General features: G+C 43.6%; 1 protein-coding gene across 1 annotated transcript in view; it reads right to left on the bottom strand.

The window, feature by feature from the left end:
- The window catches only part of LOC145341771 (cadherin-8-like), a 232,801-nt gene that overhangs the window by 180,795 nt on the left and 31,123 nt on the right, over positions 1-20,883 (bottom strand). Inside the window, exon 2 of the mRNA XM_080186694.1 lies at positions 19,626-20,143. Coding sequence (XP_080042820.1) covers positions 19,626-19,856 — 231 coding nt within the window. The 5' untranslated portion in view covers positions 19,857-20,143. The remainder of the gene's footprint in view (positions 1-19,625; positions 20,144-20,883) is intronic.

Below are 20,883 nucleotides of genomic sequence, written 5' to 3'. Positions count from 1 at the left end.
TTCTTATTTATTCATTATTATCATCTTAACTTCATGGTGAAAACACATGCACGCATAAACCAAAGGGGAAAGAAAAAAGGTAAATTATCACGGTTTGATTTTATGGAAAGCCTCCTCGGAAATATTCAATCATCCATGTTGACTGAAGTAATGCTGGCTGTTGGTGAAAAATGATTAAATGTTATTAATGTCTATTGATATGAACCTTGGGTGAAATGGAATGGCTCAACTGCTAATAACCTTTGGTATTAATCACACAGTGACAGCCTCAGAAATCAGTCAGAAAATATCACAGTCCTTGCTAAGGCTTTAAGCTTCCCACACAGTATTAGTAGCAAGGTTTCATTTTATCATTCTCAAATAGACAGCCCCATGAACGCAATATACCATTGAATCATAGAAAATAGGGGCAGGAGGAGGCCATTTGGCCCTTTGAGCCTGCTGTGCCATTCATTACGATCAAGGCTGATCATCCAACTCAATAGCCTGATCCTGACTTTTCCCCATATCCCTTGATCCCCTTCACCACAAGTGTAATATCTCACTGCCTCTTGAAAACATGTAATGTTTTGGCCTCAACTACTTTCTGTGGTAGCAAATTCCACAGGCTGACGACTCTCTGGGTGAAGAAATTTCTCCTCATCTCTCCCCTAAACCACCTATTGTGTATTCTCAGACTGTGACCCCTGGTTCTGGACACCCCACTATCAGGAACATCCTTCCTGTCTCTACCCTGAACAGTCCTGTTAGAATTTTATAGATTTCTATGAAATCCCCACTGATTCTTCTGAACTCCAGCGAATACAATCCTCATGGACTTAATATCTCCTCATACATCAGTTCTACCACCCCAATAACTAGTCTGGTAAACCTTTGCTGTACTCCCCTCGAGCATGAATATCCTTCCTCAGATAATAAGATCAAAACAGCGTACATTGTTCCAGATAAGAACATAAGAACATAAGAAATAGGAGCAGGAGTAGGCCATCTAGCCCTTCGAGCCTGCCCCGCCATTCAATAAGATCATGGCTGATCTGTCGTGGCTCAGTTCCACTTTCCCGCCCTCTCCCCATAACCCTTAATCCCTTCTCTTATCAAAAACCCATCAACCCGCTTCTTAAAAATATTTAGCGAGGCAGCCTCCACCACTTCAACGGGCAGAGAATTCCAGAGATTCACCACCCTTTGAGTGAAGAAGTTCCTCCTCAACTCCGTTCTAAACCGCCTCCCCTTTATCTTGAGGCTGTGCCCCCTAGTCCTACTGTCTTTTTTGAGCGGGAAGAGTCTCTCCACCTCTATCCTATCCATCCCATTCATCATCTTATACGTCTCAATGAGATCTCCCCTCATTCTTCTAAACTCTAACGAGTACAAGCCTAGTTTATTCAGCCTCTCCTCTGTGGCCTCACCAATGGTCTGTATAAATGGAGCAACTTTACTTGAATCTTCTCGTTATGAAGACCAACATACCATTTGCCTTTTTTACCGCCTACTGCACCTGCACACTTACCTTCAGTGACTGGTACAAGAGGACATCCAGGTCTTATTGCACATTCCCCTCTCCTAATTTATCCCCATTCAGATAGCGATCAGCCTTCCGATTTTTGCCCCCAAAGTGGATAACCTCACTTTTATCCAAATTATACTACACGTGCCAATTATTTGCTGATACACTCAGTTTGTCCAAATCACACTGAAGGATCTCTTCATCTTCCTCACAGCTCACCCTCACACCCAGCTTCGTGTCTTCTGCGATTTGGAGATATTACATCTGATTCCCTCATCTAAATTATTAATATATATTTTATATATAGTGAATAGCTGGGGTCCCAGCACTGATTCCTGCAGTAATCCACTCATCACTGCTTGCCATATGGAAAAATACTGGTTTATTCCTAATCTTTGTTTCCTGTCTGCCAATTAGTTTTCTATCCATCTCAACATATTACCCCATCCCATGCACTTTAATTTCACCTGCTAATCTCTTATGAGGGACTTTGTGGAAAGCCTTCTGTAAGTCCAAACAAACCATATCCACTGGCTTTTCCTCATCAACTCTACAGGTTACATCCTCTAAACTTCACAGTCACATGCTGCTCCTTCACTATATCATTCTCTAATATTCCACAGCCTGTGATTGTTCTCATTATAACATCTACGTTACATATCACAGAATCATAGAATCCCTGCAGTGCTGAAGGAGGCCATTTGGTCCATCGTGTCTGCACCTACGGCAATCCACCCAGGCCCTATCCCTCTAACCCCACATATTTACCCTGCTAGGTCCCCTGACACTAAAGGGCAATTTAGAATGGCCAATTAACCTAACCTGCACACCTTTGGAGGAAACCGGAGCACCTGGAGGAAACCCACGCAGGCACGGGGATAATGTGCAAACTCTGCACAAACCGGCACCTGAGGCTGGAATTGCACCCGTGTCCCTGGCGCTGTGAGGCAGAAGCACTAACCACTGTGCCACCATGCCACAACATTGTTCGCAACAATGGGCGTTTTTTGATAACGTGGATTGGCAGAGACTATTCCCAGGGGCAGAAGGGTCAGATACAGAGGGCACTGATCTAAAAGAGCCGGCACGGAATGAGGAGAAAAACCTTTCTGTAGCGAGTTGCTATTATGTGCAGTGTGCAGCCTGAAAGGGTCGGAGAGAAGCGATTCAATAGTGACATTCAAAAGGCAACTGGACAAATCATTGATACTAAAAGAATTACTGAGCTCTGAAGAATAGCGTGGAAGTGAAATAATTGGATATCTCTTTCAAAGAATCGGCATCTCCACAGTGTGCTGAATAGACTCCTTTTGTGCAGTATTATTCGATGAACCCTGCAATGAAATGCAGAGCGGAACACCCAGTAATAAGCCTGTAAGATTGTGTTCTACAGGTAACATTCTATAATAGCCTTTTGCATTGTAACAGATACCCCTACTTACCATTGGTCTCTCACTGCTTGCTGCAACACTTTTGCATGCTACTGTACAGTAGCGTGGTAAATCTCTCCTCACTTGAATGGAATCTGAACTCTCACCCGCTACTATATAACATTCTTCAATACACACCACCCACTCATTTTAACACACTGCCACAGCACATTCCCAAAAATAAAAAGTTTCTAAATCATCACGCGGTTTCGCGAGAAGTCCCTGACACACTACAAATACACACATCAGCTATTATAGTTTCTGACAAACGAGTTTGCAGCAATTCAGTCCCCCCCGGGGAGTTAGCTTTGGATTCAAGTCGTGCCCCAGGATTTACGTTCACACTTTAATTTGTGTGGTTTACTGAGACAGTCCTTCTGAATTTATAACAAAGGCGGAAAATGCTGGAAAATCTCAGCAAGTCTGGCAGCATCTGTGGGATTGAATAGAGCCAACGTTTCGAGTCTGGATGACCCTTAGTCAGATCTGGTTTTGTTTCAGATTTCAGTATCTGTACAGTATTTTGCTTTTACCTTCTGAATTCATTTTGTTTTTGGATGGACATTAAATCAAAGTCTGGCCTGCAGGATGTTAGAAACCTCAAGGCACTGCATGGAGAAGTGCAGGATAACCTAAGAACATAAGAATATAAGAAATAGGAGCAGGAGTAGGCCATCTAACCCTTCGAGCCTGCCCCTCCATTGAACAAGATTATGGCTGATCTGAAGTGGATCAGTTCCACTTTCCCGCTTTCTCCCCATAACCCTTAATTCCTTTGTCTATCAGAAACCTATCTACCCGTGACTTAAATATATTCAACGAATGGGCAGAGAATTCCAGAGACTCACCACCCTTTGAGTGAAGAAGTTCCTCCTCAACTCTGATCTAAACTGCCCCCCGCCTTATTTTGAGGCTGTGCCCCCTAGTTCTGCTAGTGTTCAGGTGTCCGGTGGGGCATTGATAACTCAAAGTTATTGCCACACTCATCTATGTAACAACAGTAATTGCATATTACAGCAATTCTTCGCACATAAGAATCACTGGATATTGTTAAGAGATGTAGAAATGCAAGTAATTCCTTAGTCACCTTGTATGCTATATTTTCCCTCAATGTAAACATCTCTCTTATGCCACTGCACAATTCGCCATTGTTAATGTGGAGTTGCTGGTGTTGGACTGGTGTTTACTTGATAGCATTCGTGCAACCAAATAAGCCTGTTGGACTTTAACCTGGTGTTGTGAGACTACTGACAATGCCATCATTAAGACTCTTAAGCCACAAGGTTCCATCTTCAAGTCCCACTCCAGAGCACAAAATCAAGGCTAAACACTGCAGCCTAGTACCAAGGGAGTGATGAACTGTTGGAGGTGCCATATTTCAGTGAAACAAAGGCCCCATCTATTTGCAAAGGTGGACATGAAATAACCCATGGTGCTATTTTGAAGAAGAGCTTGGCAGCTATCTTTGATGTCATGGCAAATATTTATTCCTTAATCAACATGAGCTTGTCATTATGGCATTGCTGTTTGTGGGAATTGCTATGTGCAAATTGGCTACCCGTTACAACAGTGACTACACTTCAAAAAATAATTCATCAGCTGCACAGTGCTTTGAGGAGACCAATACAAGAAGTACAATATGAATGTACACTTTGCGTTGAATTGTACAGAAAACTGCGAAATTAACATCAACGTCCCAGAGGATCACAGGATGACTGGTGGTGATTTAACCTGAGGGTCACCACACCTCAGGCATGGGGCAAGGTTAAGAAGGCAGAGCTTTCATGGATAACCTCAGCCGATATGGGAATTAAACTCATGCTGTTGGTTTTGCTCTGCATCATGAAACAGCCATCCAGCCAACTGAGCCAGGGAAAACAGAAACATCAGGGATGGAGATATATTTGCCAGTTCAGTAAATCAATACTTCATCCACATCTTTTCAAAAGAAGAGTGAGGGAAGCTTAGCTTTCATCGGCCATCCTATTCCAAGGTCGGGATTTTCCAGCCTTTCCTACCAGCAGGATTTTCCCATCTCCTCCGTACGTTTCCCAATGGCGCGGCTTGCGGGCAACACAAATGGTCATTGACTTCAGCGGGACTGGAAGACCATCTTGGGTGAGATGTCACTGGTGCCAGAAAAACAGACAACCCACTACAGGTATTGGGGGGGACGGGAGGTGGGGACGAGTGGGGGGGGGGGGGGGGGGGGCGGTGTTGGGTGCAGGAATTAGAATCAAGGCCAGTATCTTCCATTGCACCATAACATAAGAAAGTGTCCCTTAAGGTACTTCACAGCAACAAATACCAAACAAAATTGGACCCCGAACTTTTTAAAAAAAAGTCTTCGGAGAGGTGACAAAAAGCGATCTTCAGCAGCAGGAGAGAATTAGAGAGGAGGGGAGATTTAGCAAGGATTTTTCAGAACTTAAAAGTCTAGGCAGATGAAGAAATAGGGTGGGATTTTCCAACTCACCCACCCATCATTAAGAATCTTAATGATGGCATAGTAAGTAGTCTCACAACACCAGGTTAAAGTCCAACAGGTTTATTTGGTTGCACGACACGTATTGTGGTGGCATCTTGCCAAAGGCTGGTGGTGGGATCTTTCAGTCCCACCACTGTCAATGGTGTTTCCCACTGTTTGCATGGTCTCCCATCAAGGAACCCATGGTAGGGGGTCACCAACAGGGGTCACCACCGCTGGAATGGGACAATGTTGCCAGTGGGAACAGCTGGAAAATCCCATCCATAGTGTGACCATTGGTAGAGTGATTAAAATCGGGAATGTGAAGGAGGCCAAAACATGAGAAGCTCAGAGATCTCAGAGGGTTAAAGAGTTGAAGGATTTACGGGCCCGGAACAATGGAGGGATTTGAAAACAAAGGGTGAGGGGCTTTGCCAGAGCCAGTGTTGATGGAGGTCACTGAGGCACAGTGGCACAGTGGTTAGCACTGCTGCCTCACAATGCCAGGAACCCGGGTTCGATTCCTGGCTTGGGTCACTGCCTGCGCAAGAGTTTGCATGTTTTCCCCACTTCTGTGTGGATTTCCTCCAGCTGTTCCGATTTCCTCCCTCAATCCCAAAGATGTGGGCCATGTCAAATTCTCCCTCAGTGTACCCGAACAGGCGCCGGAGTGTGGCAATCAGAGAATTTTCACAGTAACTTCAATGCAGTGTTAATGTAAGCCTACTTGTGACACGGATAAATAAACTCTAAACTGAGCAGAGGGGTGATGGATGGATAGGCCTTGGTGAGCGCTGGCAGGCAGCAAGTCTTTACCATGAGTGTGGTGGGAGGCCAAACAGAACGGCAGTGGGGCAGACAAGTTAGAAATGTGTTGGATGGGATTTTCAATCCAAGTCTTCCTGAAACCACTGACATGCTCCACTTGGCTGCATTCCGGGGGGATCTAAATTTGGGATTTCATATTTTGCCTCCACTCTCATGAAAAATAACCAGCAGGGTATAATTTCAAATGTTTACAAATTCACTGTTGCATTCAGAGATCTGAGAGAGTACTGATGGAAGGATAGATGCCTCTGTCCCAATTATTAATAAATAAATTTGCATTTATATGGTGCATTTTCACATAACTAAATGTCTTACAGCACAGCACAGGATTCATTTCCGTCAGGCAGGTAAATAACAATTTGTGCACAGCGAAATCCTCATAATTAGCTGCGAGACCTGTTTTTGTGATGTTGGTTTATGAGTAAATATTGGTCAGGAGAATGTTCCTGTTCTTCTTTGAATGATCTGTTTCATTTCGGTAGCTATTAAAAGTGAGTCGATATTAAACCTTGGTTTACTGTCTGAGCTAAAAGACAGCACCCCTGATGGTGCTGCACCCTCTCGGTGCTGAACTGGGAGTGTCAGCGTTAATTATGCGTTTTAGTTAAATGAAGGAAGATCTGAACTCATGACCATCAAGGCTCGAAGGCGAGGGTCCTCATGAATAAGACAAAGTCAGCTGTGCCCACACAGAGGTAGAGCATGTCCTCCAAAAGGTTTTATGGGGGAAATTATGTTCGCAGTCCCCATCACTTCCTGATCACAGAGAATTGACAGGTTTTTATGGTACTGCTATAAACACTGCAGCACAAATACATTTCTCCCCTGTGCCGAAACGCTCCAGGATTTCCTGGCCACGCTTCACCTCAAAACCAGAAATTCCCATCAGAGGTCAACATTCCTTTGCTTGGTCTGTCTTTTGCCTGCTACAATTCTCACGGCAGGCGGGAAGGGAAAATTCCTTCCCCACCCCCCCCCCCCCCAATTGTTTCAACTTAATATGTCAGAGATGCCAAGTCTTCAACATTACTCTGGATTCTCCAGAAGTTAAAAACCTTCAGGACACGGCTGGGGAATAATAGGTCATTGAGGAAATAAAACTTGTTGTTTCTTTCAAATTTGCTTTCAACACTTTAATTCACGAGGTACGCAAATAGATGGCACACAGTGTCACCAATGGCAAAAATGTGGGAAGGGACGAGACCATGTGATGAAACCCCCAGAAATATACCCAGAGTCAGCAATCTTACTAAACTGGTGGAGCTTGCTAAAGTTCGGGAGCCATGTTCTTCTCGTGGCTATTGACAAATGGAAACCCACGGAGAGTTTTTTTGCCAAGTGAGAGCTGTCTATATCTTTGTTTCCCTTGCAGTTATGCTGGAAGGTTTTTGTCCCAGTGTGATGAAGAAAAATATGCTTGTGCTTCAAAGATTTGATTGTGTGCAGGTAATACATTGACTCCATTCCAAATCTCTGGAGCAAACTTATATTAAGCGGGGAATAGAGATGGTGCATAAAGAGAGGCAATATTTTTCCTGTTTCATTTTCTAAATAGTGTTGAAAAGTAGTCTCCAGGTGCATGTTTTAAGGAGTGGTGATTGCAAAGGGCCTGATAGATAACGAAGCTGCAATAACACAAGAACCAAGAGCTTAGTCTTAATTCTTTAGAGTGATTCCACCATATTATTCCAACAGTTATTGAAATAGCAGCAAAATATAATTGAAATGCAAAGCAAACCGGCAGCATCCAAAACAGGGAAACAGTGTCACTTGATAACTAGATGATGAAGGCCATTTGATTCATCTGATGTCCTGTTCATCTTTGGAGTGCAGGAGGAAACCCACACAGACATAGGCAGAATGTGCAAACTCCACACAGACAGTGACCTGAGGCTGGAATTGAACCCGGGTCTCTGGTGTTACAAGGCAGAAGTGCTAACCACTGCACCACCATGTCACATGACTCAAAGGTAAGATCTTGTGCTCAAGTACCTGGTACGGGGCCTCAACCCTCAACTTGCTAACCCAGCAGCAAGAGTGCTGCAAACTGAGCAGTGGCTAACATGGCATTTTGTGTCTTATTATCCATTAGATTGACGAGAAATTAATTCCTACCTGTTCAGACTAGACAAAATATAGGAGCAAGAGGGAAAAAGAGCAGTGTCCCAATCCACTTTTTATTCACTAAAGACAGTGCCCTTCTACCATGTCTCCCTTCCCATCTCTTGACCTTTATTCTATCTTCCTGTTGGAATACTGCCGCTTAAACAGTGAGTGCTGAATGCACATTGGTAGGACTGGCAGCAAGGGCTTTGAGTGGGTGTGGGAGCTGAATCAACATCAATGGATGTGTATTCATTAGTGTTCAGATGTCTTATTATTTCAACTGCATGTGTTAACTCAGCTCCCTTTCATCACTGGCACTTTTCAAAGCACTTCCTACAATAACATCATCCAGATTAAAGGAGAAGGAAAGGACAGAGAGACGAATTCCACATCCTAATTTGGGGAAGTTTATCCAGCTCTCACACACACTCCCAGGCAAAAAGCAAGAAGACACCAGTGTAGTGACAGACACGATCCATCTGTCGCCCCAGGTCTCCAACTTCTATTCCTCTATCCTTTCTTGTGACTGCCATATTTTGTCAACATCTACATTGACATCATTTTTTTTTCTTCTTGTGGAAAATTTAAGTTACACAAAAGTGGCAACTGACGGTTAAGAGCAGTGGGGCTGAATACTTAAATCTATGAATATGTTCAGGGAGGAGATGTTATTCTGTTCTTCATTAAAAGGATGGCCCAAAAGGGAGAGTTAAAAACTAAACCTGAAAGCTTAGGTCCAGAGGCATCAATTTGGTTTGCAGGTAAATATTTGGTTAGTTAAGGTTATTTTTCTCCTCATAACCTTGGGCAGTAGTTTAAACTGGTACAAGGGAGATACAAGTGTTGTCTTAAAATGATAACGTAAGCAGTTAAACTCCACAATATAACTATGAATTAATATAATTTTTAGGGGAGATGGTGATGCTGTGGTAATTCAAATGCCCAGGTTAATATTCTGGGGACTTGGGTTCAAATCCAAACAAAGCAACTGCAATTTAAATTCAAATCACAAATCTGGAATATATATTAATGGTGACAAAGAAACTATCACTGATTGTTGTAAAAACCATCTGGTTCGCTAATGTCCTCTCGGGAAGGGAATCTGCTGTCCTGACCCAACTTGACCTACATTTGACTTCAGGCCCACAGCAATGTGATTGACTCTTAACTGCCCCCCTGAAAAAACTGTGGCAAACCACTCAAATCAAGGGCAACTAGGGATGCACAACAAATGTGGCTTTGTGCATATCCCATGAAATAATAAAGCAAAGAATAAATGAACGATATTTATAAATTTGTGCTGAATGAGTTCATAAATATGGCAGAGCTGGTGATGTGTTGCAGCTGCAGTATGTGGATCTAATGGATTCCTGTGTGATACATGGCAACCATACCTACAGTAAGTGTCTGCAGCTCAAGGAACTTGGGCTCCAAATTGATGAGCCGGGGTTTGAGCAATGCATCAACAAGGAGGAACGTTACCTCAACACTTAGGGCAGCACAATGGCACAGTGGTTAGCGCTGCTGCCTCACAGCACTAGGAACCCGGGTTCAATTCCAGCCTCAGGTCACTGTCTGTGCGGAGTTCACACTTTTCTCTGCGTGGGTTTCCTCCCACAGTCTCAAAGATGTGCTGGTTAGATTGATTGGCCATGCTAAATTGATCCGAGTGTTAGGACAATTAGCAGATAAATGTGTGGGGTTATGGGAATAGAGCTTGTGGTCGGTACTGACTCAATGGGCCAAATGGCCTCCTTGTGTACTGTAGGGGTTCTATGATTCTATGACTTTGCTCCAGGAGGCTGTCATACTCCTTAAGCTAGCCACTTCAGATTTTGATCATGGTCAGTGTGTCCATAAAAGAGGCAAGTTTGGGGGTCCAGAAGGTAACCATGGAAGAGCCATAGCCATTGCAACTGTCCGAAGGATTCAAGGTTCTTGCAGCTTGAGAGCAGGGACTGCAGTGAGGACATTGGTTAGGTTACAGATGGAATGGTGCGTGTAATTCAGGTTGCTACACCGTCAGAAGGTGTGATTGCACTGGGAGAGGGTGCAAAGGAGATTGACCAGGATGTTGCCTGGGACAGGAATCAGATGTGAGGAGAGATTGGATAAGCTGGACTTGTTTTCCCTGGAGCTGAGGGAGGATCTGATAGAGGTACACAAAATTATGAGAGACATAGATAGAGTAGATCAGAAGAATCCTTTCTCTGTTGTATGACTCTATGGTTTCGTACACCTGATTGTTATAGCGTAAGTGGTGATAACTTTAGATTGGTTGTAATGTGACCAATGGGAACAAGATGAAAGGATCAGCTGACCCAGCCAACCATGGAACCAATTGCAGAGTGATGTAGTAATCAGCTGACCAGCTGATGCACTATAAATAAAAACTCATGTAGAATTGTAAGGAGCTTGGAGTGGCCCAGGGTGAGGCTGCAAGTTTGGAGTAATGGTGCTTTTTTATTAAACCCTTTCTTTGATTTATAAGTTGGAGTAAGTTTTGTTGTATTTTCGTATCTGCATTTTTGAAGAGTTTCTTCTGAGGGAACACTGACATCTCCCACATTCCAAATGGTCAAAGCCACCTTGACCTCACCAACCCTGCCTGGCCTGATCCGTCCAACCCAACCACCTGAACCAAGGGGGATCACCCACCCCAACTCCATCAGCTAATAAAATGGACAACTCTGCAGCCTACAAAAAGCAGAAGTCCTGATGGTTCCAAATTGTGTATGTTAAGTAAAATACAGGTAGTCATAGGGGTACACTGTGCGGGGAAATAAATTGAAAGCAATTTTAAAAATGCTAGTGGACACCCAGGTATACAATATGCCAGATTCAACATTGTGAGCATCAGTGGAAAATTACAAGTCAGACAACTTGGCAGGAAGATGTTCTGGAAAGGCTCAAAACTCTCAGCTGGATAGAAAATATTTCAATAATCTTCTAAAGGAATTTATTCTCTTGCATTCACGTGAATTCTAATCATTGAATTAGGGTCCGATTTATTTTCTGGAAGTTGGGAGGATCCAAAATCTGCCTGGACTCGATCCGAGGCTGCCAGTTTGAAACACGCTACTCATAGCAGGGAACAGTAGAGATTGGGGGAATGGACGTTCTCCTCTACTGCCACAGAGCGTGAGTCCTAAATGCCGTATTGTCTGTCTGTTTCCAGGGTCAAGTGCACTTACTCAAGGCTGGAGAGAATGGGAGAGAAAAATCCAGTTGCCATGGTCCACATATGTAACAGCAGTACAAGTAGGACAAGGAAGAGTCTCTGCTGAGGAGATATTAATGACTAAATTAAAAATCAGAACCTCAAAGGTAATAATCTCTGGATCTCTGTCTGAGCCAAGAGCAAATTTGCAGAAGGTAAATAAGATTAGGATGTTGAATGCGTTGGCTCAAAGGCTGGTGTGGGAGAAATGAGTTTTGATTCATGGGATACTGGATCCAATATTGGGGAAAGGGAATTGTACAATAGGAACAGCTTTGGTCTCAACTGTGCTGGGATCAGAGTCCCAGAGAATCATATAACTGGGGCTGAAGGGAGAGCTTTGAACTATATTTTGAGGGAGGGGATGTTCACATGAGGGGACATTTGAAAAGTTAAAGAGGAAGGACAAGACAATTGTGATACAACCAGAGTGTAATACGAGGAGATGGCACATATGAACATAAGGGGGCACCAGCAAATAAAATCAAAGCAGGTAAATTGGTGTAAAGACAGAGTTAAAGGCTGAAATGCACTCAGCATTCATACAAGATGGATACACTGACAGCATAAGTTGAGATAAATAATTGTGAGATGTTTGGCGAGTACTTGAGTCTGCACTCTACATGCAGGAAATCGTCGGAGGGAGCTCAAAATCCAGTAAACACTGGAAATCACAAATCTCACAACTAGGTTGCTCAGAGCATGAGACTCGGGAATTAACAATGGAAAACAAACAAATGGTAGAGACTATGAACAAGTATTTTGCGGTCAAAGACAAAAAGCATCCTGCAAATAATAGAAAAGCAGGAGGCAAAAGGGAGGAAGGAACTAAAAACAATCGCTATCACCGGGAAAAAATACTGGGAAGACAAATGGGACCAAAGGTTGACAATTCCCCTGGACCTGACTATCTGCATCCTTGTGTCCCAAAGGAGGTGGCTATAGGGATAGTCAATGAAACAGTTGTAATCTTGCAATATTCCCAAGATCCTGGAAAGCTTCCAGTGGATTGGAAAATCACAAATATCATTCCACTATTCAGGGACAGAGTGAGATAGGAATCAGTAAACTATAGGTCCATTAGTCTAAGATTTGTTAATCATGAAAATGCTGAAAACCATTGTTAAGGAGATAGGAGCAGAACATTCAGAAAAGGACACCCCCGGCAGACTCAACATGGTTCTGTGGAAGAGAAATCATATTTGACAAATTTATTAAAAGTCTTTGAAGATGTAACAAGCAGTATGAATAAAAGGGGACCATTAGATGTTGCATACTTAAATTTCCAAAAGACACTATAGGAAATGCCAAATAAAAGGTCACAGTTTTGGGCTGATACATTAGCATGGGTAGAGGATTGGCTCGTTAACAGAAAACAGAGAGTAGGGATAGATGGTTATTTTAAATTTGTAAAGGTTCAGAGGGGCTAGGATTGAGGTTTCAACAATTGATGGTTTATATGAATGTCTTGAATAATGAGACTGAATTTATTGTTGCCAAATTTGGTGATCATACAAAGAAAGGTAGTAAAGAGAGTTGGAAGATAGAAAGAGTCCACAAAAGGATATGCAGATGTGACAACCAACCAACAATTCCTATAGATAATATTGTGATAATGACCAGATTAGCAGTTTCAGTCATGTTAATTGATGGATTAAAGTTAGCCAGTATACTTTGGAGATTTGCCTGCTCTTTAGAACAGTGCCATAGCATCTCTAGAATATCCATTTTTGACCTCATCTGAAAGATAGCACCTCTGACCACGCAGCACTTCATCAGTACTATACATGAACGTCAGCCGAAATCCTGCAATCATGTTCCCAGAGTGAGGCTTGAACTAATAACCTTTGGATTCAGAGGCAAGAATGAAAATCAGCAAAGCCACAATTGACATGGGTGATAGAGTCATGAGGATACAGAGAGGGGAAGAGGGTGGCAAAGTGCACTGGAGCCTAGGAGGCAAATTATTGAAGTATTATGCTCAATCTCCAACGGTCAGTTCTAAATTGTCAATCTATAAATAACGAAAGCGTGTGAATAATACAATCTTCATGGTGAAATTACTTCAGGAATTCTTGAGAAAGAAAAAGATGGAGAAGTGTTTTAATCCTGCCAGAAGTAATTAATCTGATTCAAATGAAAAAAGAAGATTTATCTGTAAGCCATTGTGAATGACTTATCGAAGTAAGCTCCGAAACACTAGAGGTAAGAACTATCTGAGTCTGCTGTTCCATATGCATATGTCAAAAGAAAATGTCAGTTCAGAACTTAGCCTCTGTGAAAATTATTGTGAAAGGTTGGGTTCAACAGTTTAGTTTTCATCTTGCTTTACTGCGGACCTCTCCACAGTGACATTTGGAAAGCTACAGAGATCCTACGTAACACTGCTGAATTCTGCTCACACATGAGGAACATCAGGCTATAGAGTATCACCAAATGTAACAATCCTATCTGACTAATCTCCTCCTTGGAGAGACCTAATTGTGTCATGGAAAATATCACTCCAGTCACACATGAACGAGATCGTCAATCAAGAAAAGGTCTATTTTGTTTTTGCAGTGCTGCTCCCTGCTGCCTTTGCCTTCCTTGGTGATGGTTATGAATACCTTTAGTGAAATGATGCCTTGGCTGACCTGAGAATGTCTTGCATCCTTCACTCAGAAGCAGACGGCAGCTATTGATACCAGACAGTGGTGTCACAAGAATAGCAGAGACGACAAACTACAATGGCTGGACTTGTGAGATTACAGTAAGAAGTCTCACAACACCAGGTTAAAGTCCGACAGGTTTATTTGGTAGCAAAAGTCACTCACTTTCGGAGCACTGCTTCTTTGTTAGGTGAGTGGGATTTCTGTTCACAAGCAGGATGTATAAAGACACAAACTCAATTTACAAAATAATGGTTGGAATGTGAGTCTTTGCAGGTAATCAAGTCTTAAAGGTATAGACAATGTGAGTGGAGAGAGGGTTAAGCACAGGTTAAAGAGATGTGTATTGTCTGCAGCCAGGACAGTCAGTGAGATTTTGCAAGCCCAGACAAGTCATAGGTGTTACAGATAGTGTGACATGAACCAAAGATCCCAGTTGAGGCCGTCCTCATGTGTGCAGAACTTGGCTATCAGTCTCTGCTCATTGACTCTGTGTTATCATGTGTAGTGAAGGCTGCCTTGGAGAACGCTGACCCGTAGATCAGAGGCCGAATACCGTGACTGCTTAAGTGTCCCCCGACAGAAAGAGAACACTCTTGTCTGGTAATTGTCGAGCGGTGTTCGTCCATCCTGTGTTTACCCCAGTCCAACACATAACATAAGAACATAAGAAATAGGAGAAATAGAACATAAGAAGTAGGCCATCTAGCCCTTCAAGCCTGCCCCACCATTCAATAAGATCATGGCTGATCTGGAGTGGCTCAGTTCCACTTTCCTGCTTTCTCCCCATAAACCTTAACACCCTTGCCTACCAAAAACCTATCTACCCGCGTCTTAAATATATTTAGCAAGGCAGCCTCCACCACTTCAACGGGCAGAGAATTCCAGAGATTCACCACCCTTTGAGTGAAGAAGTTCCTCCTCAACTCTGTTCTAATCTGCACCCCCCTTATCTTGAGGCCATGCCCTCTTGGGCGCCGCACCTGCGCAAAGATATTTTGGCCTTGGAGGGAGTGCAGAGGAGGTTTACTAGGCTGATACCGGAGTTGAGGGGGTTGAGCTATGAGGAGAGGCTGAATAAACTGGGCTTGTACTCGTTAGAGTTTAGAAGAATGAGGGGAGATCTCATTGAGACGTATAAGATGATGAATGGGATGGATAGGATAGAGGTGGAGAGACTCTTCCCGCTCAAAAAAGACAGTAGGACTAGGGGGCACAGCCTCAAGATAAAAGGGGGGCGGTTTAGAACGGAGTTGAGGAGGAACTTCTTCACTCAAAGGGTGGTGAATCTCTGGAATTCTCTGCCCGTTGAAGTGGTGGAGGCTGCCTCGCTAAATATTTTTAAGACGCGGGTTGATGGGTTTTTGATAGGAGAGGGGATTAAGGGTTATGGGGAGAGGGCGGGAAAGTGGAACTGAGCAGCGACAGATCAGCCATGATCTTATTGAATGGCGGGGCAGGCTCGAAGGGCTGGATGGCCTACTCCTGCTCCTATTTCTTATGTTCTTATGTCCTTTCTGAGCGGGAAGAACCTCTCCACCTCTACCTTATCCATCCCTTTCATCATCTTATACATCTCAATAAGATCCCCCCTCATCCTTTTAAACTCTAACGAGTACAAGCCCAGTCTATTCAGCCTCGCTTCATAGCTCAACCCCCTCAACTCCGGTATCAGCCTAGTGAACCTCCTCTGCACTCCCTCCAAGGCCAAAATATCCTTGCGCAAGTGCGGCGACCAAAACTGCACACAGTACTCCAGTTGCGGCCTCACCAGTGCCCTGTACAGTTGCAACAAGACCTCCCTACTTTTATATTCAATCCCCCTCGCTATGAAGGCCAGCATCCCATTCGCCTTCCTGACCACCTGCTGCACCTGCAGGCTGGGTTTTTGCGACTCATGCACAAGGACCCCCAGGTCCCTCTGCACCGTAGCATGCTGCAGCTTTTCGCCCTGTAAGTAGTAGTCCTTCCGATCATTATTCCTGCCAAAGTGGATAACCTCACACTTGCCAGCAAGTGTGAGGTTACACCAGCATCTCCACATTGTGACTACTGTTATGAGGTTAATCATGGCAAGTACAGGCTTGAAATTGATAAGCTGATGAAACCAGGCCATACAAAATTATTTTCTTTTCTCTCTTAAGACTGGACTCATAGAATCAGAGAATCCTAAGGTGCAGAAGGAGGCCATTCAGCCCCTTGAGTCTGCACCAACTACAATCTCACTTAGGCCCTATCCCCATGACCCCATACCCGAGCTAGCACCCCACCCCCCACCCCCGATACAAGGGGCAATTTAGCATGGCAAGTCCAGCTAACCCACAGATCTTTGGACTGTGGGAGGAAATCGGAGCACCTGGGGAAACCTTTGCAGACAGGGGGACAATGTGCAAACTCACACAGATGGTGACCCAAGGCGAGAATCGAGCCCAGGTCCCTGGGCGCTGTGAGGAAGCAGTGCTAACCACTGTCTCACTGTGCCACCCGTAAAATTATTTTGGGAGAATTCTCTCTGGCCCCAGGCCTCACTGAGCTTAACCAGCCTCACTCCTATTCGTAAGAGACATTCCTATATTATGATCCCTGCATCTCTGCGGGACTCGCATATGTGTTTCTATTCTGTGAAGTGAGGGATAATAATTCTCCATCCTTTCACAATTTGCAAGCAGTCAGAATAATAATAAGACAAGCAAAACCTGAAGCTATCAACGTGAGATAATCACCAAGAAATCAAACCGGGAATTCACGAAAGCATCTTTACCCAGGGCGTGTCAAGGACATGGAAGTTATTTCCTCAGGGAGTAGTTGACACAAATAACATAGATGAATTCACAGAGCAGCTAGGTAAACAGATAAGGGAGAAAGAAATGAAAGAATATGTAATGGGGTGAGATGAAACAGGTTGAGTGGAGCCTAAATGCTAGCATCTCTGGCAGGGCTGAATGGTCTGACTCTGTGATGTATCTTCTATGTAATGCTAGGCACATGATCATCTCTGCATCAAACTTCTCCAACATGTAAATTTGACAGATGTCACGCTGAAGGAGGAATTTCTAGTGTTGTTGCTATTTTTCCCACTCATTGCTATCAATAGTTCAACTGCAAATCAGCTTTGCGTTCTTGATTCAAATAACCTACTTATTAATAGTTGTGTTGTTCCTTTTTCTTTGTTTCCTATGTTTATAGTGGAGAGTGATCCTTCCTGATCTCCAGTGCAGTTGGCCAGAATATCTGTCACCTTTCTCAATATAGTTGGGCAGCCATGGGGACATATCTTGACCAATATGATTCAGGATGACTTTTGTTACCATTTTGCACCGTTACATGTGTTACCTGAGCTGTAATAACCTTGCCAAATCAAGTATTAGTTTGTGTTTAACATTGCTTGGAAATCACTCTGCCTTCATCCATCATTTTAGTCTCTCAGTAGTTGCACAGCAGAGAAACATTTCTCTTTTGTCTCTTCAATAAAGTTTCCTCCTTTCCTTAAACAGCTGGTTGTGTTTATGTATTATGTATAATTCCCTTGTTTTATCATTCCCCTCTCTGTCATTTCAGCCTGGCATTACAAAACCTTACAATTAACATAAAAAGCAAAATGCTACAGATGCTGGAACCTGAAACATAATCAGAAAATGCTGGAAAATCTTAACAGGTCTGACAGCATCTGTTGGGAGAAAATAGAGCCAACGTTTCAAGTCTGGATGACCCTTTGTTGGCCTGCTGAGATTTTCCAGCATTTTCTGTTTCTTTTCCAATTAAAGTGTTTGTTTAAAGTGTATCTATTAGTGTCACAAGTTGGCTTACATTAACACTGCAGTGGAGTTACTATGAAAATCCCCGAGTCACCACACTCCAGCACCTGTTCAGGTACACTGAGGGAGAATTTAGCACGGCCAATCCACCTAACCGGCATGCCTTTCCAACTTTGGGGGGAAACCAGAGTATTTGGAGGAAACCCACACAGACACGGGGGGACATGCAACCTCCACACAGACTGTGATCCAAGCTGGGAATCGAACCTGGGTCCCTGGTGCTGTGAGGCAGCAATGGATAACCACTGGGCCACCATGCCATGGCAAACAAAAAGCTGTTAAGTCCAGTAGGTCCTTGGTAGCATTTATGGTCCAATGAATCTGCTCCCATCTCCCCTAATCTCACCTCTAAACATATTTTTCTATTCCTTTCTACCTGCCAGTCTCACTTCTCTTTAATTGTACTTGCATTCACCAGGAACCTCCAACCTCAGCCGTGGCAGGGGTTCTCTGGTGCCGCTGCAATGAATGGGGTTTTGGCTGAGCACCAAATTCTTTGTTCTCGCTGGCAACTGGCGGGGATGAACGAGGATCCCACCCATTATTTCCTTCGATTGGCGGTACTGAATTGCACATTTCTCGCTGCTCTCTGCGTAAAGGAGCTTCTCCTGAATTCCCCATTGGGGTGGATCACTCAACACTCTGTTACCTCATCAGTGAATCCATACTTAACTGAGGAAAACAAGCTAACAAAACCTGGGACCTCCCTGGTCCATATAACTCAGTTTGACATTGAGCATTGCACCTTGTCAACCGAGTGTTTGGGGTATTGTTCTAAAATGGTGGCCCTTGAACACTTCATATCATAGCGAGTAAGTCTATTGCTTCAGGGAAAACTAAACTGCAAAGAAACATCATTTATATCACAAGTATGGGAATAAGCTTTGAGGTGATAAATATTCATTAAAATATTCATTCTCACCTACAAGATAGATATAGGAACTGTTATTATCAGCCCATTGGGAGAAAACATTCTTTGTTAATTTCACGTAAATACATCCATTGCATAATATGGTAACACCACAAATAGAACTGACCCTCTCCACCTATTGTCAGAAAGCTATAGCCCTCAGCTAACTACATCAGTTTCATTGCCCACACAATGTGACAAAGGGCATTAATTTTTATTTTTGCCAGCTAAATTCAGAAAATGCTTGAAAATCTCAACAGATCTGACAGCATCTGTGGGGAGGGAATAGGGCCAATGTTTCGAGTCTAGCCGACCCCTTTGTCATCTAAAGAAGACTTCTTGGAGATTGTAAGATTTTTTTTTGCTTTTCTTTCACCTTTTCTCTTTCATTCTTCATCTTTTCCTGTCTGTTGGGGAGGGGGCGATCCAGGGGGTGCAGTGGGCCTGACAGAAGTCCAGTGCCTTTCAGCGAGTCTGAACAATCCTGCTCTTAAGTCCCATCATTCACTAAGGCCCCAGGTACCCTGTTATCAGCCTACATCTCCAGCAACATGCAAGCCCAAAGTTTTCTGAAGCGAAAGGATGAGTTAAAAAATAAAGAACTATCACAAGATGGCCTCCTCCACCAGAGGATTATATTTCCCTGTGATTTCCTGAGCTTAGAGATTAATTGAAATAAAAAGTTATAACATACCCGGCCAACGAGGATGGGTTCGGGGCCCGAGAATTCTTCCAGCACAAACATTTGGTTCCAGACCCAGCCGCGCTTGGCGCGACTGAGAGCCTCGGGATCGCCATTCAGCCCATCGAGCGATAAGACAGTTCCATCCTGTGAGTTCTGTGGAGGATCCAACGTGATGGACTGCACGAAGGGAAGCACACTAATCCATGCCAGTATCAATCGCATCCAGATATCCGGCAGCATTGTTCCCGGTCTCTCGGGCACTATCCCGTCACTTTCCACCGAGCTTTTTCGAGGGGTTGGGGGACGCGAGGGTGGGCGGGGGTGTCGGATGACAAAAAAAAACTGAAGCCCTTCTCAGAAAATGTTTCCTTATTACTGTGGTCCTCTGTGGTTGAAAGTTTGTCACGTGATAAGTCAGCCTTCCCGCACAGCTCCTTTGCTGCCTTTATAGGACACTGAGTGTAAAGGATAGAAATGCCTTTAATCTATCAGTGGAGTTCATGGCTTGCTCTCTTCATGAGAATGGTCTGGAAACATAAGAGAGAGTCATTAGTGTTCTTCTCAGTCACTGCAACATAACCTTTACCATTTCACATCTCTAAGAATCACTCTGATTACAGAAGGAGGCTACTCGGCCTATCATGTGTGTGCCGGCTCTTTGAAAGAGCTTTCCAATTAGACGCACACCCGCTGTTCTTTCCGCGGACCCTGCAATTTTTATTCCATTTTCAAGTATTATCACATCCCCTTCCAAAAGTTGAATCTGCTTCAATCACCCTTTCATGCAGCACCTTCCATTTCAAAGACAACCTTCTGCAAGCAAAAAAGGTGATTGGAAAATCTACTTTTCTCCATGTTTATAAACATATACCAATGTAGGTAACCTAATAGATAATCTGGAATGGATTGGAAGATAATTATTTGTCAGTGATCATCTAGAAGGGTCGAACGACCTGATGCAGTGTTGTAAATTCGATACAACATAACACTTAGCCATATAGGAAGACAGCATTTTAACCAATCTCATTCTAATTCATACTGAGCCATGGTTCCACAATCCACAATATCTTGACGATGTGGTCAAGTGTTACAATGTGAAAAAGACAGTAAGTAGTGGCAGCTATATTCCCGTGGGGATCATTAGCACCAATCATTTCACAATTTTTTTTAAATTCCTAGGATGTGGGTGTCACTGGCAACACCAGCAATTATTGTCAATCCCACTCCTGCAATATTGTGTACAGCATTGGTCTCCTTATTTGAGGAA

Source organism: Carcharhinus amblyrhynchos, chromosome 4 (genome assembly GCF_965287045.1).
Source record: "Carcharhinus amblyrhynchos chromosome 4, sCarAmb.v2.hapA, whole genome shotgun sequence".
NCBI lineage: Eukaryota > Metazoa > Chordata > Chondrichthyes > Carcharhiniformes > Carcharhinidae > Carcharhinus > Carcharhinus amblyrhynchos.
Note: the sequence above shows the minus strand (reverse complement) of the source record. Positions and strands in the feature narration are given on the sequence as shown.